General features: G+C 37.7%; 3 protein-coding genes across 7 annotated transcripts in view; 1 reads left to right on the top strand and 2 right to left on the bottom strand.

Moving 5' to 3' along the window:
- LOC117121160 (divergent protein kinase domain 1C-like) overlaps nucleotides 1-4,660 on the top strand; it is a 7,684-nt gene extending 3,024 nt beyond the window's left edge. For 4 of the 5 annotated variants that reach the window (XM_033266260.1, XM_033266259.1, XM_033266257.1 and 1 more), the window contains 3 exons: nucleotides 54-286; nucleotides 915-1,790; nucleotides 2,143-2,411. In XM_033266260.1, the coding sequence (XP_033122151.1) occupies nucleotides 155-286; nucleotides 915-1,790; nucleotides 2,143-2,340 (1,206 nt within the window). In that variant the 5' untranslated portion in view covers nucleotides 54-154 and the 3' untranslated portion in view covers nucleotides 2,341-2,411. Of the gene's footprint in view, nucleotides 1-53; nucleotides 287-914; nucleotides 1,791-2,142 lie in introns of all 5 variants that reach the window. The other variant, XM_033266261.1, reaches the window with a different exon arrangement.
- Nucleotides 3,769-12,539, bottom strand: LOC117121163 (josephin-2-like). Its single transcript, XM_033266268.1, has 4 exons — nucleotides 12,415-12,539; nucleotides 9,801-9,940; nucleotides 7,926-8,051; nucleotides 3,769-6,186 (listed from the first exon to the last, which is right to left on the bottom strand). Exons 2-4 carry the CDS (start codon nucleotides 9,932-9,934, stop codon nucleotides 5,883-5,885), a joined length of 564 nt encoding a protein of 187 aa, XP_033122159.1. The 5' UTR covers nucleotides 9,935-9,940; nucleotides 12,415-12,539; the 3' UTR covers nucleotides 3,769-5,882.
- Nucleotides 12,540-16,351: 3,812 nt separating this feature from the next.
- Nucleotides 16,352-19,048, bottom strand: part of LOC117121182 (receptor-type tyrosine-protein phosphatase kappa-like) — a 16,969-nt gene continuing 14,272 nt past the window's right edge. The window contains exons 9-10 of the mRNA XM_033266296.1: nucleotides 17,098-17,185; nucleotides 16,352-16,921 (exon numbers count right to left, since the gene is read on the bottom strand). Coding sequence (XP_033122187.1) covers nucleotides 16,777-16,921; nucleotides 17,098-17,185 — 233 coding nt within the window. The 3' untranslated portion in view covers nucleotides 16,352-16,776. The remainder of the gene's footprint in view (nucleotides 16,922-17,097; nucleotides 17,186-19,048) is intronic.

The following is a 19,048-nucleotide window of genomic DNA, read 5'->3' as shown; positions in this document are numbered from 1 at the left end:
AGATGTGGATAAGAGACAGCTATAAGACTTACCGGTACTGCATTTGTTTACAGTCAAGGATGGTAATTCTGCTATTGATGCTAGAGTCGATGTACTGTGCCAGTTGAGTTGTACTCGCACTTGATGTTACCCATCCTGCTAGTAGCAAAGTAGAATGGGATGCTTCTGCTCAAGAAAGAGCCTACTCAAATTAATACTTGGAGCACTTTCTGTACTCCTCTTATACAAATTGTTGTTCGTTATATATTGTGACGAAGACTGGTCTAAGGATGTGATTTACAAATTGGTAAGATGCATCGGTAGGGTAGAAACCTATTCGTTAACACAGCATACACAGGAGGGGGGAATAAACATACACTGGAGAGGGGAATTTTTTGACCCTCGGGTTTCCCCTTCCCCCCCCCCCCAAAAAAAAACATATCCCAAAAAAAAAAACAAACATATCATTCGCTTTAGTGAAGTTTACGCAGGGCATTCGCTTACCCAGTAATACGCTTACACGATAAAACTAGCAATGTAAACTAAGAGCCTAAAGCCTGACGCTGGCGGCGCCATTACATACTCATGAAGTTTTTTTGAGATGCACCAGTCCTACCTTGAGAATAGATAATTAGTTAAAGCCGCGTGAAAAAAAAAAAGGTTTAGTTATAATTAACGACAATTTACGGTTACATTAAACCTTATTTAAGATGATTTGTAGAATTAAGTTTTTTTTTCATATTATTCCTTTCAAATTAATAAATTCAGTTAAGATTTTCCTTTTGCCAGTATATGCACCACTTGGACGAGTGCCACTGATTCTGAAGTGATTCCTAATACAGTATTAAAAACTAAGCTCTAGCATTATCAAGTGGCTTAAGTTTGTTAAAATGTGCACTCACTAAAACAGTTGAGTATATTTCTCTTTTTTGTAGTGTGACCATTACAATGATGGCCTCATAGATGGTGATGTATGCCATGCATTGTGTGTTGACGAGGAATTTCAGTACAGAGATTGTTTCAACTATAGACATCGTAAGCTAGCCCTAAAGATGAAGTGGAAAGGACGCGTTGTGATGCTCAAGGCTCTTGAACCATACCTTGAAAACTTCAACAACGACCTAAAAAAGCTCAGAATCAGCCTAGATAAAGACTATGCATTTGATGAAAAACTTACCACTATTTCCACTTTGTTGCGAATAAGACTTAACAACCAGATAACGAAGTATGTTCAGCCGAAGAATAAACTAACGTTTGACGAAATTTACCAGCGACTGTGGACTGGGAATACGTCCAAATCTAAAAAAGCGGAAATTGTAAGCGTTGGTTCTCTTTCTTCACAAAGAGAATACATCTTTTTTCAATTCTATAGAAACATGGTAAATTTTCCAGATGTTTTCGGTACTTGTGGGCACATGTACGTTGTGGAATATACGCCGCCGCCATGGACATTGAACCCCGGAGCATCCGGTCTGCAAGAAGTATCGGCACTAAAATATTGGACTTGGGATCGTCGAGCACAACTTGCATCGAATTTCATGCAAATGCTACGAAACTTCGAAGTAGATTTTCACGAGCCGTTTTACTTTTGCGACATAAAACACCCAAATTTTGGTATCACGGATGATCTGACGGTAAAGGCGATTGATGTGGATATGGCTTACTACAAATCGACAGTGGAAAGTTTTATAAGGAAGAGAAAATGCACAAAGGAAACGGAAGCCACGTCTTGTAGATTTTTCGACTGCATAACAGAATGTGACGAACATACAGGAAAATGTAAGCCTCACAGGAAAAATTCAAACTTTCAAGTAAGTTTGAAGATAGGATTCAACTATTATGACAATTATGCTTAATTAAATTATATAAATTTCAACCCATGCCTATCAAGCCTTTAATTCAATGTCAATGCTGGTTTGTATTCCATCAATTATGCTTACAAGCTTCTTGTACAAAGTAATTAGACTTTTCTCGACACCTTAAACATTGACACATTTATATTTTTTCAGTTCTTCGTGTGTTAATCAAAACCTGTAACACCTCTATACATGCACCATCGAAAGGTATCAGAGGGATGGCAAAGCCATTTTCCCCACTTTGTCTACGTACAAAATGAAAAGTTTAAGCGTGATTTAACATAATTTCCTTATATTTGTCTTACAGGTCGTTTGCAGGAAAATATTTTTAGGGGACAGCCTTCATCCTGGTTTACTACGGTCTCCTCCAAAAGAAATTATGGACAAACTGTCGGTGCTACTTAATGAGTGTGTAAATTCATTCAAGGAACCAAATTCGCAAGTTACCAATTCATCGGTGTTCCTCAATATGCAGGAACTGATTCAACAAAGTATTGTCAAGTGACTCAATATGACGAGGCAATGTGGTTATTCAATTACTACGGAAGCAATAGAGGAGTCAATGTTGTTTAGTTGTGCAGCCAAAATCCGAGGCCATGGGTCCAAAAGGCAACATTCTTGGGACTCTGAATCCTATGATAACCCTTCTTATTTCCTAATAATTTCCTATCGGACGTTAAGAAACGAAAATGTTTCCGCACTTGACATACACACTAACCCTACTAGCTTTTAACCATACTTTCATTCAGATTTTCAAGACTTTAGATTTGAGCGTTTGTTTCATGTGAACAAATACGTTTATCAGTAAACATAATGGACATTTCTATAAGAATTTGTGATTTTTCTACAAAAGGTAATTATACAGTACTAAGCTAAGACCTCATTCTACAAAATGCTTATTAAATCTACAAAGTACTCAAATTGACGGACCTTTCTTCCTTGGACGGGACCTTAGTTCCGCCAATTTATACTCGCATCGTGGACATCGACCAGACCCAACTTGCGCCACATTGAATAACGAGATATTATTGCTTTTATTATTATTGATTCATTCGCCCATATGATGACAAGCATACGTTCTAGGTTCTGACTATTTAATATGGAGTACTTTAAAAATGCCACTTATTATTATGAAGATCAAGGTAAATGGATAATCAACATCCATTTACTCCCAAGTTTCTAATATAGACCAGGGGTGGCACCAGTGGAGAGAAAACATAATTGTATGTAATTTTTACATTTTTGTCATACTTTCATGGCTTCGCCCCTGGATCACTTCTGAGATTTTGAGCGACGTCCAACTATGCCTACTTATTCTTTTGTCTGAAACATCGGGCACTCCCCCTCCCCCGTTGAGAAAACGGTCCCCCAGTCAAACACTGCCGCCAGCTTTGACATAGACATCTATTCTCTATACATACAGACGTAGTTGCTGATTTTTGTTATAAAATACTGGTCTCCATCTAATCAAAAACCCTCAGTTAAAGACCATATTTTTGAGGTCCCAAATGAACAAATATCTCATCTTTATTATTCTATTCAGTGACCAAAGCTGTTAAAAACCGTGGACACCACGGTCCAAAAAGTGGTCAGTATTTGGAGGGAAGCTTGTATATGTTTTGACACAATAAGAAGCTTCCGATTGCACAACGACGGTAGGACGTAGAACGTAATGACGTCACTAAAAGTCATCTGCGCATGCGAGAACGTCGAGTAGTTTCTGAAACGCAATTTGGCCAAATCTACGTATGCAGAGAACGTAGGACGCCAGGTAGGACGGTCACGCATGAGTGATTATGATCTAGCGCCGCGTCGTGACACAAAACGAGAGCTCCCTAATATTCACATAAGGTCTATAATTATATCGTGATACAGTACTAAAAACCTATTAACAAAATATGGACTTTCAATATAAATACATATTAAACTTTTATTGTTTTCTGTAACAATGTTAAGTCTTTATTTTCCTCCGATGTAGCAAAATCCCTTGCAATACCGACATCAACAACAATGAGGTCAAATATATATAAAATATAGAGTTGCTTGTGATTAATTTTTTAACACATTTCTTGCTTTGTTACTAATATGCAAGTATTTGTTAAAGTTATCAGTGATTTTACTGCCCATTTTAATAAAATGTTAAAACATGCATGTCTGTAAAAGTTTGTTAGTACATTTTTTTTTAAAGTTAAATTTTGCGGTAGATTGAAGGGTGGCGAAGGGGCGATCATCCCCCAAGAGAAAATAAAAAATATAACAAAATATTTTTTGTTTATAATTTTGAATTTGTAACTGTAGTAACTGTATTATATTTCCACTGAGGGAAGTGGTATTCACTGCTTACAAGCATGTTGTATTTTTTACTGTACCTCATAAATATTAAACAACAAACCGTTCCTCTACATCAGCCATGTTGATCTGTGCAGGTAAAATTACGCAGTTCAGGTAGGCAGGTGTGCAGTAGTCGATTTTGGGTAGTAATTTTTTTTCCCACGCATGTATAAACTTGGCATGTGCATGAAAGTAGTAATAACTACCGCATCCCTTACCAGGGTGAATTGACCAATGATATTACAGTACCTAATTAATAGTTATTCTAGGCATCTGATTGGTTAAAAAGCGTGTAATAACTTCAACCATCACTCCTATGAGGCAGGTTTGAAAGATAGTTCAATAATTCTAGTACTGTATAGTACTTTTGCCCTGTCAATCAATATTTTGTATAATATAAGAACAACAGTACTTTAAAGACTACTATAATCATAAACTGTGTGGATGAAAGCTAAAACTAATAAATTTTATAGTTGGTTGTCATATATTTTAAAGTGCTGTTGTCATATCTTATATTGTTCTCATTGTCATCCCAAAAACCAGCATTGTGACCAAAAAATGAATTTTTAATATACTTATATTCTTCACATCACTGTAAAATGATGAGTTAATCATTTTACTGGAATTGACTTACTACTGCCAAAGTTATGAGTAAAAGTATTACGGCTTCTCTGTACAAAATACTGCCATATTCTAATACTAATTACTCAGTTTAACAATTAGTAATAGTAGGCTGGTATTGTAATGGCATCTACATTAGCCATTTTGATCTGAGCAGGTAAAATTACAGTTTGCATACAATTCATGTAATGTAGCTAGGCCTGCGATACTAACTTTGGTAGTATTTTTTCCCTGCATATGCACGCGCAGGGAAGTCGTAGCGAAAATATTGTACCATGGTCCAAGTGGAATTGACCAATAAAATTGACTACAATTCAAAGAATATATCCAACAGCAGTATACAATTTACAGTATACAGTATCAATAAAATTCTACCACGATGATTAAGTAGTTGAAATACAGAAATAATATTGATCCTAAAAAAATCCCCGATCAAGTTAAAAAAAACAGTCCTAAAGCAAGCAGACTTCAGTGTTTGCCAGGGCATGAACAGCAATCATGAGCCTATGACCCGATATGGGTGGGACCTAGGGTCAGATGGGGGAAAGTTGGCTATTCCCTTCCTATTTTGGGCAGTCAAGAAGCTGTGCCCCATGAAAACTTTAGAGCTTTGTCCATTTCAAGAACTTCTGTTTGCTGTTTGGGAGGGTGAGTGCTTGTTTTGCTGCCCCTACAATAGTATCCGCCACTTTACTTTTCATGATTAAGTATCCCATATACATTTTGATAAATATAATACGCGTTTATACGCGCATCCTATCAATAACAAAAATAAATAATTTCCATGAAAACAGAATACAAAGTTCTCAAGTAAACTCCAAGCTCTGACGAAAACTCCCAGCGCATACGAAAATCGATGCGTAAAGCCAGACACGCACTGTGCCATAGGACGGTCATGCGACGATTGTTCGACGATTCTAACTCTGCTCCCGTTGAGCACTAGATGACGTGACACCATCTGCTGATTTTAGAAAGACAGTCTGATGGGATCGTCATTAAAAAAGATCCGTAGTATGCGCATTGTGGCGTTGCGTCCATATAATCGTATCGGCGAACAAACATTGGCCGCAGGGAGTGCCCGTCTTAACAGTAATCCTATAACTGATCACTTGATTTCAACCAAGTCCTCGTCTCAGAAACTTGTTGCGAGACCACAAGAAGGAGTTCCCAACTTTTTAAGTTCATTCCGTTCTTTAAGTAATCTAGGAGCTCTTCTGGGGAGCCTATCACAACTGGTTTTGATAGCTTTGAATCTAGGTTGTAGTAAGTGTTGTCAACTTGGCGAAGTGCTATCCAGTGCTTGCGTTTGAAAGGTAAGTCAACGTATCCGAATTGGATTGGTGATGTTGTGTTCACTATGAAGCCAATGATGTTCGGCAAATTTAATTCACTGGGATTTCTGTAAGCAAAAAAAAATAAATATATGAAGCATTTTATAAAGTTATTAAAGTTAAAGTTAAATTGATAGGAATGATATTTTGCCCTAATTGATGTGGTATCGTACTAAATGCTCAGTACGTTCCCATATAGTTAAAATGAAGTGATATTAAACATACCGTAAATCCTTGAATAAGCTCTGCGGCAACTTTTTTGGAGGTTTCAGTAAAACATATATTCGAGAGCGGCGCTTATTTGAGAACGGCGTTTATAAAAAATATTGGTGTGGCGCTTTCCATGTCCGTTCCTATGTTACATATCGCACATATTCCCGTAGTTCGGTAGGCCTATCATAGGTCCTACATCATCGTAAATGAACATTTAAAAAGAAAAGCTTGTGTCTTCATTGTGTCATTATGCATTACACTGTATACAATGTGACCTGTTTGTCAAAATGTTTCCTTGCAAATTCGAGAGCGGCGCTTAGCAAAAAAACTCATGTTTGGTGCAGCGCTTATTCAAAGATTTACAGTACCCATAATGTTACCATGATGTTAAACATACACACATAATTATTTGGATTTGTAATGAAGATCAGTTTTCTTCATGAGTGATTTAAGATATAATGAAATTTACATATTTAAGTAACAAAAATGTTAGTATACCATTATTTTCACAAAAAATAATTAAAATCAAACCGCAATCTATAGCTTTGTCCAGATTAACAAACGGTTGTATGTCCATACAGTATAAAATCATGTGCCTATATATGGTCATGATGTGATGTCATCATGACCATATTTAGGCATGCCTTATGTTTTGTCATAATAAAACTTCTTGATGGTACTGTGGTCTGGATGGGGCTTAACCTATGTATTCTAGGGTAGAGACATTACCCAAAGGTTACCTACATATCAACCCTAACAAAACTAAGCACCTTGGGTAGGGACACATGTTCACAACACTGGTGTACGAATATCACTTACGACTCAGGTGTTAAATAGTGCTGGTAGTGTCCCACATAGAGTACGCCTACACTAACCGAACTAGACATGCATGTATCACATGTTAGGGATGACTTCACACCACAAAATATTGATATTTGATCTTTACAATAGGGAAATTTTGATTGAGAACATAGAATAAGAATGTACAATCGGTAATCTGTGATTGATTTGGCGTCATGTGTAGTTCATATTTTATTTTATATAAATTTTGTTTGATGTGTACACAGTAATGTGAAGAAACGCACATTAAGACCCATGCACTTGAACTCTGTTAACGTCAGTGCTGGTTTTAAAATCAGCCAACTACAGACAAGCAATGGTAATTAACATATAAAAAGGTAAAGTTAGGAGAATAACCCATAAATCGCAGCGTCATTGTGCTGAATGGCATATGGGAGTGGTTTGTGACCGCTTCAGCCGCCATAAAGAGGCACTTCTAGTAGCTACATGTTCACATCATTCCATGACAGGGGCTAAAATGGACCAAAGCATCGGGGTAACCCCCTACCCTTCCAAAAGATGCAAGTGCACACGAGCCTGATATGCACACTGGACCTCCGTTTTAAATCCTTATGCGACTTGGTTCTACCAACCCAACCCTGGATGAGGAACGGCTGGAACCAGCGCCAATGTTAAGGCTGTAGTTAGTGGTGTCCCTACTGTACCTTACTCCTCGGCCACTCAACTCACCCAACATGATGTCATTACCTTCTACAATCTAATCATCGCAAATCAAAAGCTTCCTGTTACCTACCTTCTCTTGTCCCACCACACAGCTTCACATTCTTTCAGTTGCAACGCAGCCATTATTACATTAACGTCATAATTCCCCAGCCCCAACATGCTTTTGTGAGGATTTGGGCGAGTACTTGGAGCCAATCTGAAAAAATTATTATGTTTTTATTAATATTTTGTGTACGAACAATATTAGATTTTGATATACTATTACAACAAAGTAAAAAGGTACGAATACACATGGGTACGAGTTTGCAAATGTTAAGGGCGAGTGGGTATGGTTTCACCAAAATGGGTACGAGTTGGTATGGGTATGAGTTTGCCAATACCTACATTAACAATGGTAGTTATTGTTCTGCGCATAGATAATAACACCCTGCTATTATTTTTGTATAACAGAATTTCAAATTCTGTCCACAACTATCTGTGATAAATAACCAGGTTGTCAACAGTATCCCGCAACTTGGGGGGTGGGGTTCCCAGAAATCGGGATGGCCTCCCTTTGGGAAATTAACTGATCCCCTGCAAATTAATTAGATCTGCATGTTTTTACTATATTACTTATCATACAGAAGTCAATGTTGATTGGGATCACTATAAGTAGCAAAACAAAATTTGGTGTGCTTTAGGCTGCGGTCACACTAGAGTCTCAAGCCTGGCTTGACTCACCACGGGTGAGATTTTAGTAATGTGACTGCACCTGGATCGACTCGCGCCTGGCGTGACCTCGATCTCAATCTACCTATCTCGATCCCGGCTCAGTACCCGGATTGACCCTGGCGTGACCGGGATTGACATTTCCTCGTCGGCAATCATCAGTTGTCATTTATAAATGCACTTATCAATCCGAAAACTAGCATCGCCATTACATCTGAGCCTAGATCATCTAGATTCGCACGCGGGGCCGGTATTTTGATTGTGGCGGCACTCTAACTTCCTGTTTCGACTTTCCTAATTTGGAGGTCAATCCAATTCAGGTAGTGTGTGACCGACCCAGAATTTCGAGCCTGGCTTGAAATCTTACCCGCGGTGAGTCAAGCCAGGCTTGAGACTCTAGTGTGACCGTAGCCTTAGGAAAGCATGTTTAAACAGATCTTGCGGAAAATTACTTCTTCCAACTTGGGAACCCTAAATATTTGTGGTTTGGCCATAATATGGACATGATTATGCCATATTAAATACATGCAGCAGGGGTTCTCAGCTGGCGGCCCGCAGGCTAGAGGTGGCCTGTTATGAGTGCCTGTTATGCGGACCGCGGGGAAAATCCGAAAATAAATTTTTTGTTAGGCTTGGGCCTAGATTTCTAACCAGTTTGCATACTGTTTTCCCGACTAGGCCTATATATTACCCCACATATTGTAGTAGCGTTTTAATCAATCAAATTTGAAGAACTATCGCAGCAAACAGCGAAGAAATACTGTATTACCAATGACGCATTGAGTGATATATAACCAATATAATACCAAACACAACTTTCTTACAGTAGGTCAAGATGCCCTCTAAGAGCATCTAGCGGCTTATTATTAAAAAAAATTTCTAATTCATAAAGGGGTGGACCCCCTTCCAAAGCCACCCTCGGCTCACACCTGCGGCGCTAGAATGGCACTACGCACTATTGTACACCTCTTGTCCTGGCCCTTCAAATTCATTCAACGAAAAATTTTGGCTCGCCTGTTGTGAAACAGTTGAGAACCTGTCATACAGGATGTACAGGCAAATCACATGTCATTGTCACAGAAACCTTTGACCTTTTCAACAAACATTATGTTAGTATTAAAGCTCTGTCCACATCATCAAATTTTCTTTGACAAAAAAAAATGTTGTAAGAAAATTTGATAGTGTGAACAGGGCCTTAAGAAGGATCATTTCGGGATTTGTAATCACACAAGAATACCTTTGACAGATCTCATCTAGTTTTTGTTTATTGAATGCCTTTCCATCTTGAAAGATGTTATTCAGAGCATGCAGTGCACACATTTCCCATCGCTGCTTCTCATGGTACACCTTGTGCTGATCTAAAGACATCATAAAAACCTGCAAGATAAGAAGTGAAATTACATGTCAAAAAAAAACACCATGGTTTGTTGAGCTAAGCTCCTGTTAACAAATAGAGAGAAGATTTATAAACACTGCTAACATACACGTTTTCTTTTTATAAGAACATGTAAAATTTTGCCCAGGCTCAGTGTTTTTATTTTTTGGCCAATGTCAGGCTCAAAATGTTCTTACTGTATTATGATCTTTTATTACACACTTTTCAAACATACAAATGTATTATTGTACCAGTATACACTGTACTGGAATGTAGGTAAAAGTGCCCCAGGAAAAACTGGCCCTGAAAAAAAAAGGCCACTGAAAAAAACTTCCCCAAATGACAAGTAGGTATACACCTCCTGTACTGTATTATAGAGGGTATTACATAGTCACACCTAAGCACATAAGGTACAGATTATATTTTTTGGTTTTTCTAGTTTTTAAAAATAAAAATCGCATTGGACAATTTACCTCAGCCTCAATTTGTTCTTATTTTGTTCTTAAATTTTAAGCAATTTCAGCCTCAGTGTTCTTATAAAATGTGTTCTTATAAAAAAAAAAAGTGTATATGCCTACTGTGGTTGTGGTTGCATTTCCTTCTCTGTGCATTTCGCTTGTGTTCTTGGACGCTACTGGCGAGGAAAATGCCGGCGTGGAAAGGAACTGGCCACTCTACCACACACTGCCGAGGATTAGTGTGATGGGTATCATTCCCTTACATTCAGTAATTAATGCAGAACTAACCTTTAATCAACTCAATGGCTGTTCCTTGGCAAAACAACGCAACTTGAAATTTTCACTTTTGGAGAAAAATAGCATGTTTGCATGTTTGCAGCTTGGTAATAAATTGTTGTACCCTTTTGAAATTTTTCAGGATTGTATACCGGTATCTATAGACATTAATAGTGAATGCGGAATGTTAGTCTCGCGGTAGCCATGCGTTAGCAACGCGTAGAGTTAGCGCAAGGTAAACGACAGGGTAACAAAGTTGATCTTAATACATATAAAGAAGATTCTTTTGGCCGAAAGCCAATTATTTTCTGATGTTCCCATGCACATCTTTTCGACTCTACTGCATTCTGCTGTAGCCTATTGTTGTAGGTCTAGGATAAGCCTCCTTCTCTCGGCCTACAGCACTAATTTTCTTCAAACATAATGTAGGAAAATTAACATTGCAGTTGTGTAGACATATATGGATACCTGTGGATAATTTCATTTCTTTAGGCACGAGCACCAAGGATATGCCAATAAGCGAACTTAATCACTGTCCTACGTGGCATATCCAATTAACAACAGGGGACTTAATGGACCAGTACACCGGAGTAACCTCCTACTTTTCTCGAATAATGTAATGGGTTCTTTAAAGTGCACACAAGCCAATTGCGTACACCGGGCCTACGGTTTAAAGTCCTTATCCGAGTACTTAGACTTGTTCCACCACTGCAACCATTGGCGAGTGAGCTGTTCGAACCAGCGCCGATATTAGAGCTGAAGGTTACGGTGCCCCTGACTTAACCGCTCGGCCAATTAACTTGCTTATAAGTAGGATTAAGTAACATCAACAAGGTAATAAACTTTTACGACTGAGTCCGTGGGTCGGTAGGGCCTGATGATGAGCAGGTCGATCAAGGCCCAAGTGTAGGCCAGTGTGTGTTAGGAATAGTGACGGTCTTGAGATTGAACTTACTAATAATGTACAAATTACAATTAAAATAAAATACTACACAGCGTATTTTGCTCGATAATATCTTGGATACATGTCTGAAATTTTTACTCAAATTGACTAATTTACTGTAGTTTAACACATTGTTCATTCCTGCTAATCAGACCCATCAAAACAATCAACATTTTTGTGGTATATTTGTTTAACAGGTCCATGATCCTACTACCACGCAACTAAAACGAAGTTAACACGCGCGGAAAATGTTGCACGAGTGGTACGAAGGCGGTACTGTAGGGCCTACTACTACTACTAGCTAGGTCTACATAGGCTCTATCTATAGACCTCTCTATCTATGCTAGAGTCAACTCTGGCCTGTGCTTAGACCTAAAATACAAGACTAGGACTCGGAGTCTAGGTCTAGTGAGTTTGTTTGTACTGTACAGTACAACTACAAGTTTTAGAATAGAGCCTCTCCTATATAAAAGAGGGAGTAGGCCTAGGGCCTACTAGGCCCAGCTTTGTAGGTCTAGGGCCTCTTGCCTGGCTAGCCTAACTAGGCCTAGTTGGACCCTAGAGCTAGACTAGGCCTAGCCTAGCCCTACTAGGTACGCTAGGCTAGGCCTACTAAGTACTACGCTAGGCGAGAGGTTATGCTTAGTTAGTTAGGGTGGGCCTAGCCTAGTAATAGAACATAGGGCCTAGCGCCAGCCTAGATAGACATGCAATATTATTTTTAATCAACAATAAAATATTGTCTTTGCATAATGTGAGCAAATCTACTTTCAAATATCTTAAGATACGTGCTTCTCACCTCTCTAGGCCTAGGTTAGGCCTACATCGACAAGGAATTCCAATGACATACACGGTGGAGTGCGCCCTCAGGAGTTACTACTGGGGATTGGGCTTATTCGACTGGTTCATTTGTTGACTACGATATTTCGTTGAGTATTATTTTCCATTCGACTGTGGTGGTTCGTGCTCCTTGACATGAACGAAAAGTAACGTAACCAGAGTGCGTTATTAATCAGCGTTAAGTTATCCGAGACCAAAACAAATATGGCCGATTGGTCAGTTTAGCAACAAAATTTGCGTTAATATAATTTAGACTAAATTTTAGAAAATAAAAATTATAATATTTACCCACATGATAAATAATTGTAGGCTATTTTATTCTGTAAGACTACCATACCATATGAAACAGTCAAAAAATATTAAACTTTGAATAATACTTAGAAGCAAAAAGAGAGTGTATAATAACAGCATTTACATTGAAAGATTCTAGTTGCGCATAAGAGGAACAAACGTCACTTAATCAATTGATCGTGTGAACAAAGCTTTAGTTAAGTTATTCGACTGTTTTATTAGTAACATTACTTCCAGTTAAATTTGTTGACAATAGTTACAACAACCGTGCCAACAATATCCATATGGCCTGAATAAAGTTGTTCATAATGCGCTCATTGATGGCAACTTCAGAGAGTTTCCATGGCTAACAGTGATTAGATTATGAGTGGCAGATTTCCTCGTTTATTATAAAGAATGGATCGAAAAAAAAGGTATCCAGAAATTATCTTCTATGGCGATTTCTCGACTACACAAGACTAAAAGTTTAAATCTCGATTGGAATATATTTTTTACTTATCTGTCGAGATTTAAAAGAAAAACTTGAGTCTAGAAGACTATTTGTGTATTATTGTTTACTTATATAATGCACATACTGAAATGTGAAATTCAGAAATATATGACATGGAAAGACAGGTTGCATTAGTTTATTGTAAAGAGAAAAACGTTTCTCAACAGATGGAGTCAATTAAAGAATGTAATGATTAGTGTCGTACCTATTGTTTTTCCTTCATAGAATCCAAATGTATTATATTTATGAAATCATTACAAACTCAAGAAAATTGTCTCCCTTGTTACAAATATATAAGTATAAACAATATATAAAAAGACCATCAAAACATAAATTAAACTACTAGTATACTGAAACAGGCTGCTGGCCACCCTAGCTAAGTATGGGGTATCGGTCAAACCCCATACAGCAGACAGAACATACATGCGGGGTTATTTATGTCATAAGTATTCAAAAAATTATGTTGATACGTAAAACAATCTTTCAGCTTCTTTATGTTCCTAATAAAACACATGTGTTGATTACCCCTGTCTCTTATACACATCTAGATGTGTATAAGAGACAGATACATAGGAGGGCGGAGTTGTTCATTTCAGCTTTTTAAATAAACAAATAGCTTATTTAATCAATGGAAGCTTCTATCCTACCGTGCTACTAGCCTATGCCTAGCCTTAGCCTAGATCCCAGTAGAGCAGTACTTTAGGCTATTACAAAACAGTCCGAGACTCATCAAGAGGGCATGTTTACTGATCAATCAATTATACAACTGAACTGATTGTAAACCTAGTCCTAGCCTAGGCCCTATAGGCTAGGCCTAGCCTATAAAAAGAGACGAATAATGTCAGTTAATTCTGACGGAACGTAAAACATTACCAAGTATTATTTAGCCTAGGCCCTGGCCTATGCTAGCTCGATTACAAAATAAATAATAAAATCGTTCGCAAATAATAGGCTACGACCCTACCCTACCTAGCAACGCTAGACCTAGGCCTAGCCCGAAAAAGTACACCGGTCCCGCCGCCAGGCAGTATCATGAGCATGTGGTGAAAACAAGGGTGAATTTTCTTCGTTGCTGGCCTTGAAGCAAAAAAATCGGTTATCCTTTCTCAGCGCTTCATCTATCTAGGCTATTTTTGGCGTGTCGCATGTCCTCGATCCCAGAGAAATGAAAAATGTCGAGCGCCCAAACTTTTGTGATGACGTCGTGCCAAAGTAAGTAAATAAACTCCGGAGCACGCAATTGGTCAAATAGCCTAGGCAACAAACCTCTCATTAATATTCATTTTGAAGTGTTGCTGGTTATGTCATTCAGCTGGCTGCAGCTTTGTTTTGATTTCTACGATCGAAGTACGATCGATAGCGACAAATAAACAGTGCCAAAAATGCTCTCATTTTGTAATAAATTGCACTATTTTGGAAACGGGGGATCGTTTTCTGGCTAAGGGGGTTCGCTGGCAAAAGGGGGGTTCGCTGAAAAAGGGGGGTTCGCGCGAACCCCTAAAAACCCCCCTGGCTACGGGCCTGAAATGTATTGTATTTAGGAAGTCATTACAAACTCAAGAAAATTGTCTTCCTTGTTACAAATATATAAGTATAAACAATATATAAAAAGACCATCAAAACATAAATTAAACTACTAGTATACTGAAACAGGCTGCTGGCCACCCTAGCTAAGTATGGGGTATCGGTCAAACCCCATACAGCAGACAGAACATACATGCGGGGTTATTTATGTCATAAGTATTCAAAAAATTATGTTGATACGTAAAACAATCTTTCAGCTTCTTTATGTTCCTAATAAAACACATGTGTTGATTACTTAAAACTAAACTTAAATAAATGAATAAAAAATAAAGAAGCAATATCGTGCATACATTAATTAATTAATTAATTAATTGACTTCGTTCAGGCAGGTAACGTGGAAACAGATCGTTAGCCGTTGACTTAAAATTACTTCAATATACAGTACGGTACTTTGAATAAGAGGTGATATAGAGCACATCCTTGTTTTTTATATGTTATTTGTGCATTATGAGGGCCAAAAAATTTGACTTTACCATGAAAATGCTGCTACGTCTGCTGTTGCAGACACTACTAACTATTGCTGCTGTTGCTACTGCTAGGTCTACTGCTCTGCTACTACCACGCCACCTGTAGCGCTACCACAACCGCTACCACTACCACTACTACTGCTGCTGCAACTACTACTACTATTACTACTACTACTATGATAAATGGTATGTTATATGTTTATTAAATACCAAAATGTCATTTATACCAATGTGTAGATGGATATATTATAATATCAGTGTGTACTGTAACACAGGGTCAATATCGGTGGGCCTACCTTCGTCACTGGCATCTCGAGATATTGTAAAATAAAATATTGTATGTTTCTAGACAGTGAAATTAATACAATAATAATACTAATATTGTCTGTACACATGCATTATATCTCAGGTTAGCCTTAAATATTGTAGCGATATATGGTGTTCATTAAAGTAGACCCTCAGCTCCATCAGTACCATTGGTTGGCAGATTGAATTCATACTCTGTATCACTTGGTTCATTTGGAGTTATTGGTATAACCTCGATATTATAATCTTCAACTAAGTTATCATTCGGATGCGGCAGCAGCTCTATCAACACCACAGGTTGGCAGAGTGATTTCATATTCTGTATCAATTGGTACATTTGGTGCTGTTGGTATTACCTCGATATAACATAACTGAATTATCTTTATTTTGTGATTCCATAGATCGTGCTACAACAGCTCCGTCAACGACACTGGTTGGTAGAGGAATTTCCTACTCTGTATCACTTGGTACATTTGGTGTTGTTGGTATAATCTCGATATAATCGTGAACTGAATTATCTCTATTTGGTGATTCCAAAGATCGTGCTACAACAGCTCCGTCAACGACACTGGTTGGTATAGGAATTTCCTACTCTGTATCACTTGGTACATTTGGTGTTGTTGGTATAATCTCGATATAATCGTGAACTGAATTATCTCTAATCTTCAACTAAGTCATCATTCGGATGCGGCAGCAGCTCTATCAACACCACAGGTTGGCAGAGTGATTTCATATTCTGTATCAATTGGTACATTTGGTGCTGTTGGTATTACCTCGATATAACATAACTGAATTATCTTTATTTGGTGATTCCATAGATCGTGCTACAACAGCTCCGTCAACGACACTGGTTGGTAGAGGAATTTCATACTCTGTATCACTCCGTACATTTGGTGTTGTTGGTATAGCCTCGATATAATCATGAACTGAATTATCTCTATTTGGTGATTCCAAAGATCGTACTACAACAGCTTCGTCAACACCACTGGCTGGCAGACGGATTTCATATTCTGTATTACTTGCTACATTTGATGTTGTTGTTATCTCTGATATTATCATTGGTTAAATAATTTTCCCTCGCAAATTGGTCTGCGACACCACTAATATGCAGAGGGATTGTTTCATACTCTGTACGGTATCATTTAGTGTGTCCGTTGTTGTTGGTACTGCGCCAAAAACTGAATTAAGCACAGTCGACATTTGTGGACTTGGAGCATGAGTCACCTGTAATGCCTCTGGTTTGAATGTGAGTTGAGAGATCAGAATCAGTCATGATCATATTTGTAGAAGGCCTATGTTCCATTTTCTTGTGGTTTTTGGAATGGTACCTTAAATATTTTGAAAAAATGTCATTAGCCATTATTGTTATCAAGTATTAACATAACATAGCTACCTTTATAGGCCTGTAATTTTATATATATAATCAAAAATGAATTTAATACAGTCATAACAGAAAAAAAGAATGCACTAAATAAAATATAGCTAAGTATGAAAAAAATAATACCTGTGGATGAAGACAGATATTAGAATCATCACCACTATAAAAAGACAGAGTATGTACACCGCTATCAGGTAGTTAGGTCCAGTAGAACCTTCAAAGAATACAAAATATATTTATTGATCTGTTAATTATTTTTAAAAAATTATACAAAAAAAAAAAAACATTAAGCAAACATGAGGAAATGAATATATTCTCACTGTTATTGTTCATAATTATAATAGCGAGCATAAAAGAAAAAGGGCCAAAGACAGATAGGCTGCGGAGCCATACTTTACCGTACTTATTACGGTGATGACTGGCACTATCTTCAGTGCTTGAGAAAGGATAGATGAGGCAGTCACTTTTTATTTACGGTTAATACATAACTCCAGAAAACAGATGAATTTATTCTAAGCTATTTAATGCTTAATATTTGCTTGTTAGAGTTGGGAAAAAAATAATAATACGCACAATTTCAAGGATTACAAATATATTCCTTTATTCTTTCAGTACGGTGTAGTTTAATCATTTTCAAAACGTATCCCACGCAAACGTATCCCACGCAAAGACTTGCTCTCCTACAATGATAAGACTCCTACTGACCGCATACCTCTCACTATAACTTATCATCCAACACTCAGACCTATAAAACAGATCATTGACAGCCTACAACCATTACTGCAAGATGATAGTTTAAAGGATATATTTCCCGATAAACATACTATCGCTCATAAACAGCCACCCAACCTGAAAAAACAGATAGTCAGAAGCAAATTCAACCATAATGATAAACCTGGCACATTCCCATGTAATGCTAAACATGCCAACTCTGTAGACACATTGATTCCAGTGACACACTCATAGGACCTAACAACTACACTGTCAAGATCACAGGCACCCATTACCTGCACATCATCCAACCTCATATATGCCGTTACATGTGATATCTGCCCCGAGCGGTTTACATAGGTAAAACAGGTCAAACGTTAAGACAAAGACTTAATGGACACAAAATTTGACATTAAGCACAATCGCACACAGAAACTAGCTGTTGCTCAACATTTCACTTTTCCAGGCCACAATATTAATACTGTAATCTTAAAGTTAAAGTTCTTAAAGATGGTAATTTTAAGAATAATCTAGAAAGGGAAATTGTAGAGCAAAATTATACTACTAAACTTGACTGCATTAATTTAGGACTTAACATAGACAGAGGCTTTTTGTCGCACTATAGGGTATAATCTATTGCCTGTTCCTGCATATTGACTGCTTCTGTTTATTCCTATCTTTTGTTTCATCTGAGACTCATTATCCCTTTGTTTATACTCAGTCACCGTCCACCCTTTCGTTCTTACTGTATATATGACCACTCTTTTATCCTATTTGCACATTCACCTGAAGGACCACTGCGTGGTCGAAAGCTTGTGATTTAATGAATTTGTTAGTCTGAAAAGTGCTGTTTGTCCTTCATTTATTATTTTCAAACAAAAACACATTTTCTGAAAAGTATGCTTCCTTTTAGCTTATAATGAGTTACTACAAATCTAGATAGTCCAGTTGGGTAACTTCGTAATGTATCACAAGAACTAACAGGAGTTACTAACTTAAAAATAACAGACGGAAAAATAACAGGAATTACTAACGGAGAAATGACAGAAGTTACTAACGGAGAACTGGAGTTACTAAACAGAGAACTAACCAGAGTTACTAAACGGATAACTAACTGGAGTTACTAAACGGAGAACTAACGGTAGCCGATCATTTCGGTCGCGCTTCGTTTCGGTCGCGCTTTGTTTCGGTCGCGCTTCGTTTCGGTCGCGGTTTATTTCGAACAAATATATGGAGCTCCGAAGGAGTTGCGAAAACGAAAAATTTAATATGCCTAGGCCCTATATATTTTAGTTCGTGAATCGGTTTATCATAGGCCTAAGTATTATTGTTTTGCTATCTTTCCACTAACAAAATATCTTTCTAC

This window comes from Anneissia japonica, unplaced genomic scaffold (assembly GCF_011630105.1).
Source record: "Anneissia japonica isolate Jap-2015-1 unplaced genomic scaffold, ASM1163010v1 scaffold993_len1110182_cov180, whole genome shotgun sequence".
NCBI lineage: Eukaryota > Metazoa > Echinodermata > Crinoidea > Comatulida > Comatulidae > Anneissia > Anneissia japonica.
Note: the sequence above shows the minus strand (reverse complement) of the source record. Positions and strands in the feature narration are given on the sequence as shown.

What these genes read in the sequence shown, in the direction of transcription:
- LOC117121163 (XM_033266268.1), bottom strand. Translation starts at nt 9,934, where the DNA reads ATGATGTCTTTAGATCAGCACAAGGTGTACCATGAGAAGCAGCGATGG. An exon ending in CTAGATGAGATCTGTCAAAG is followed by an intron (nt 8,052 to 9,800) that starts GTATTCTTGTGT and finishes TAATTTTTTCAG; the next exon opens with ATTGGCTCCAAGTACTCGCC. An exon ending in GTGTGGTGGGACAAGAGAAG is followed by an intron (nt 6,187 to 7,925) that starts GTAGGTAACAGG and finishes TTTTGCTTACAG; the next exon opens with AAATCCCAGTGAATTAAATT.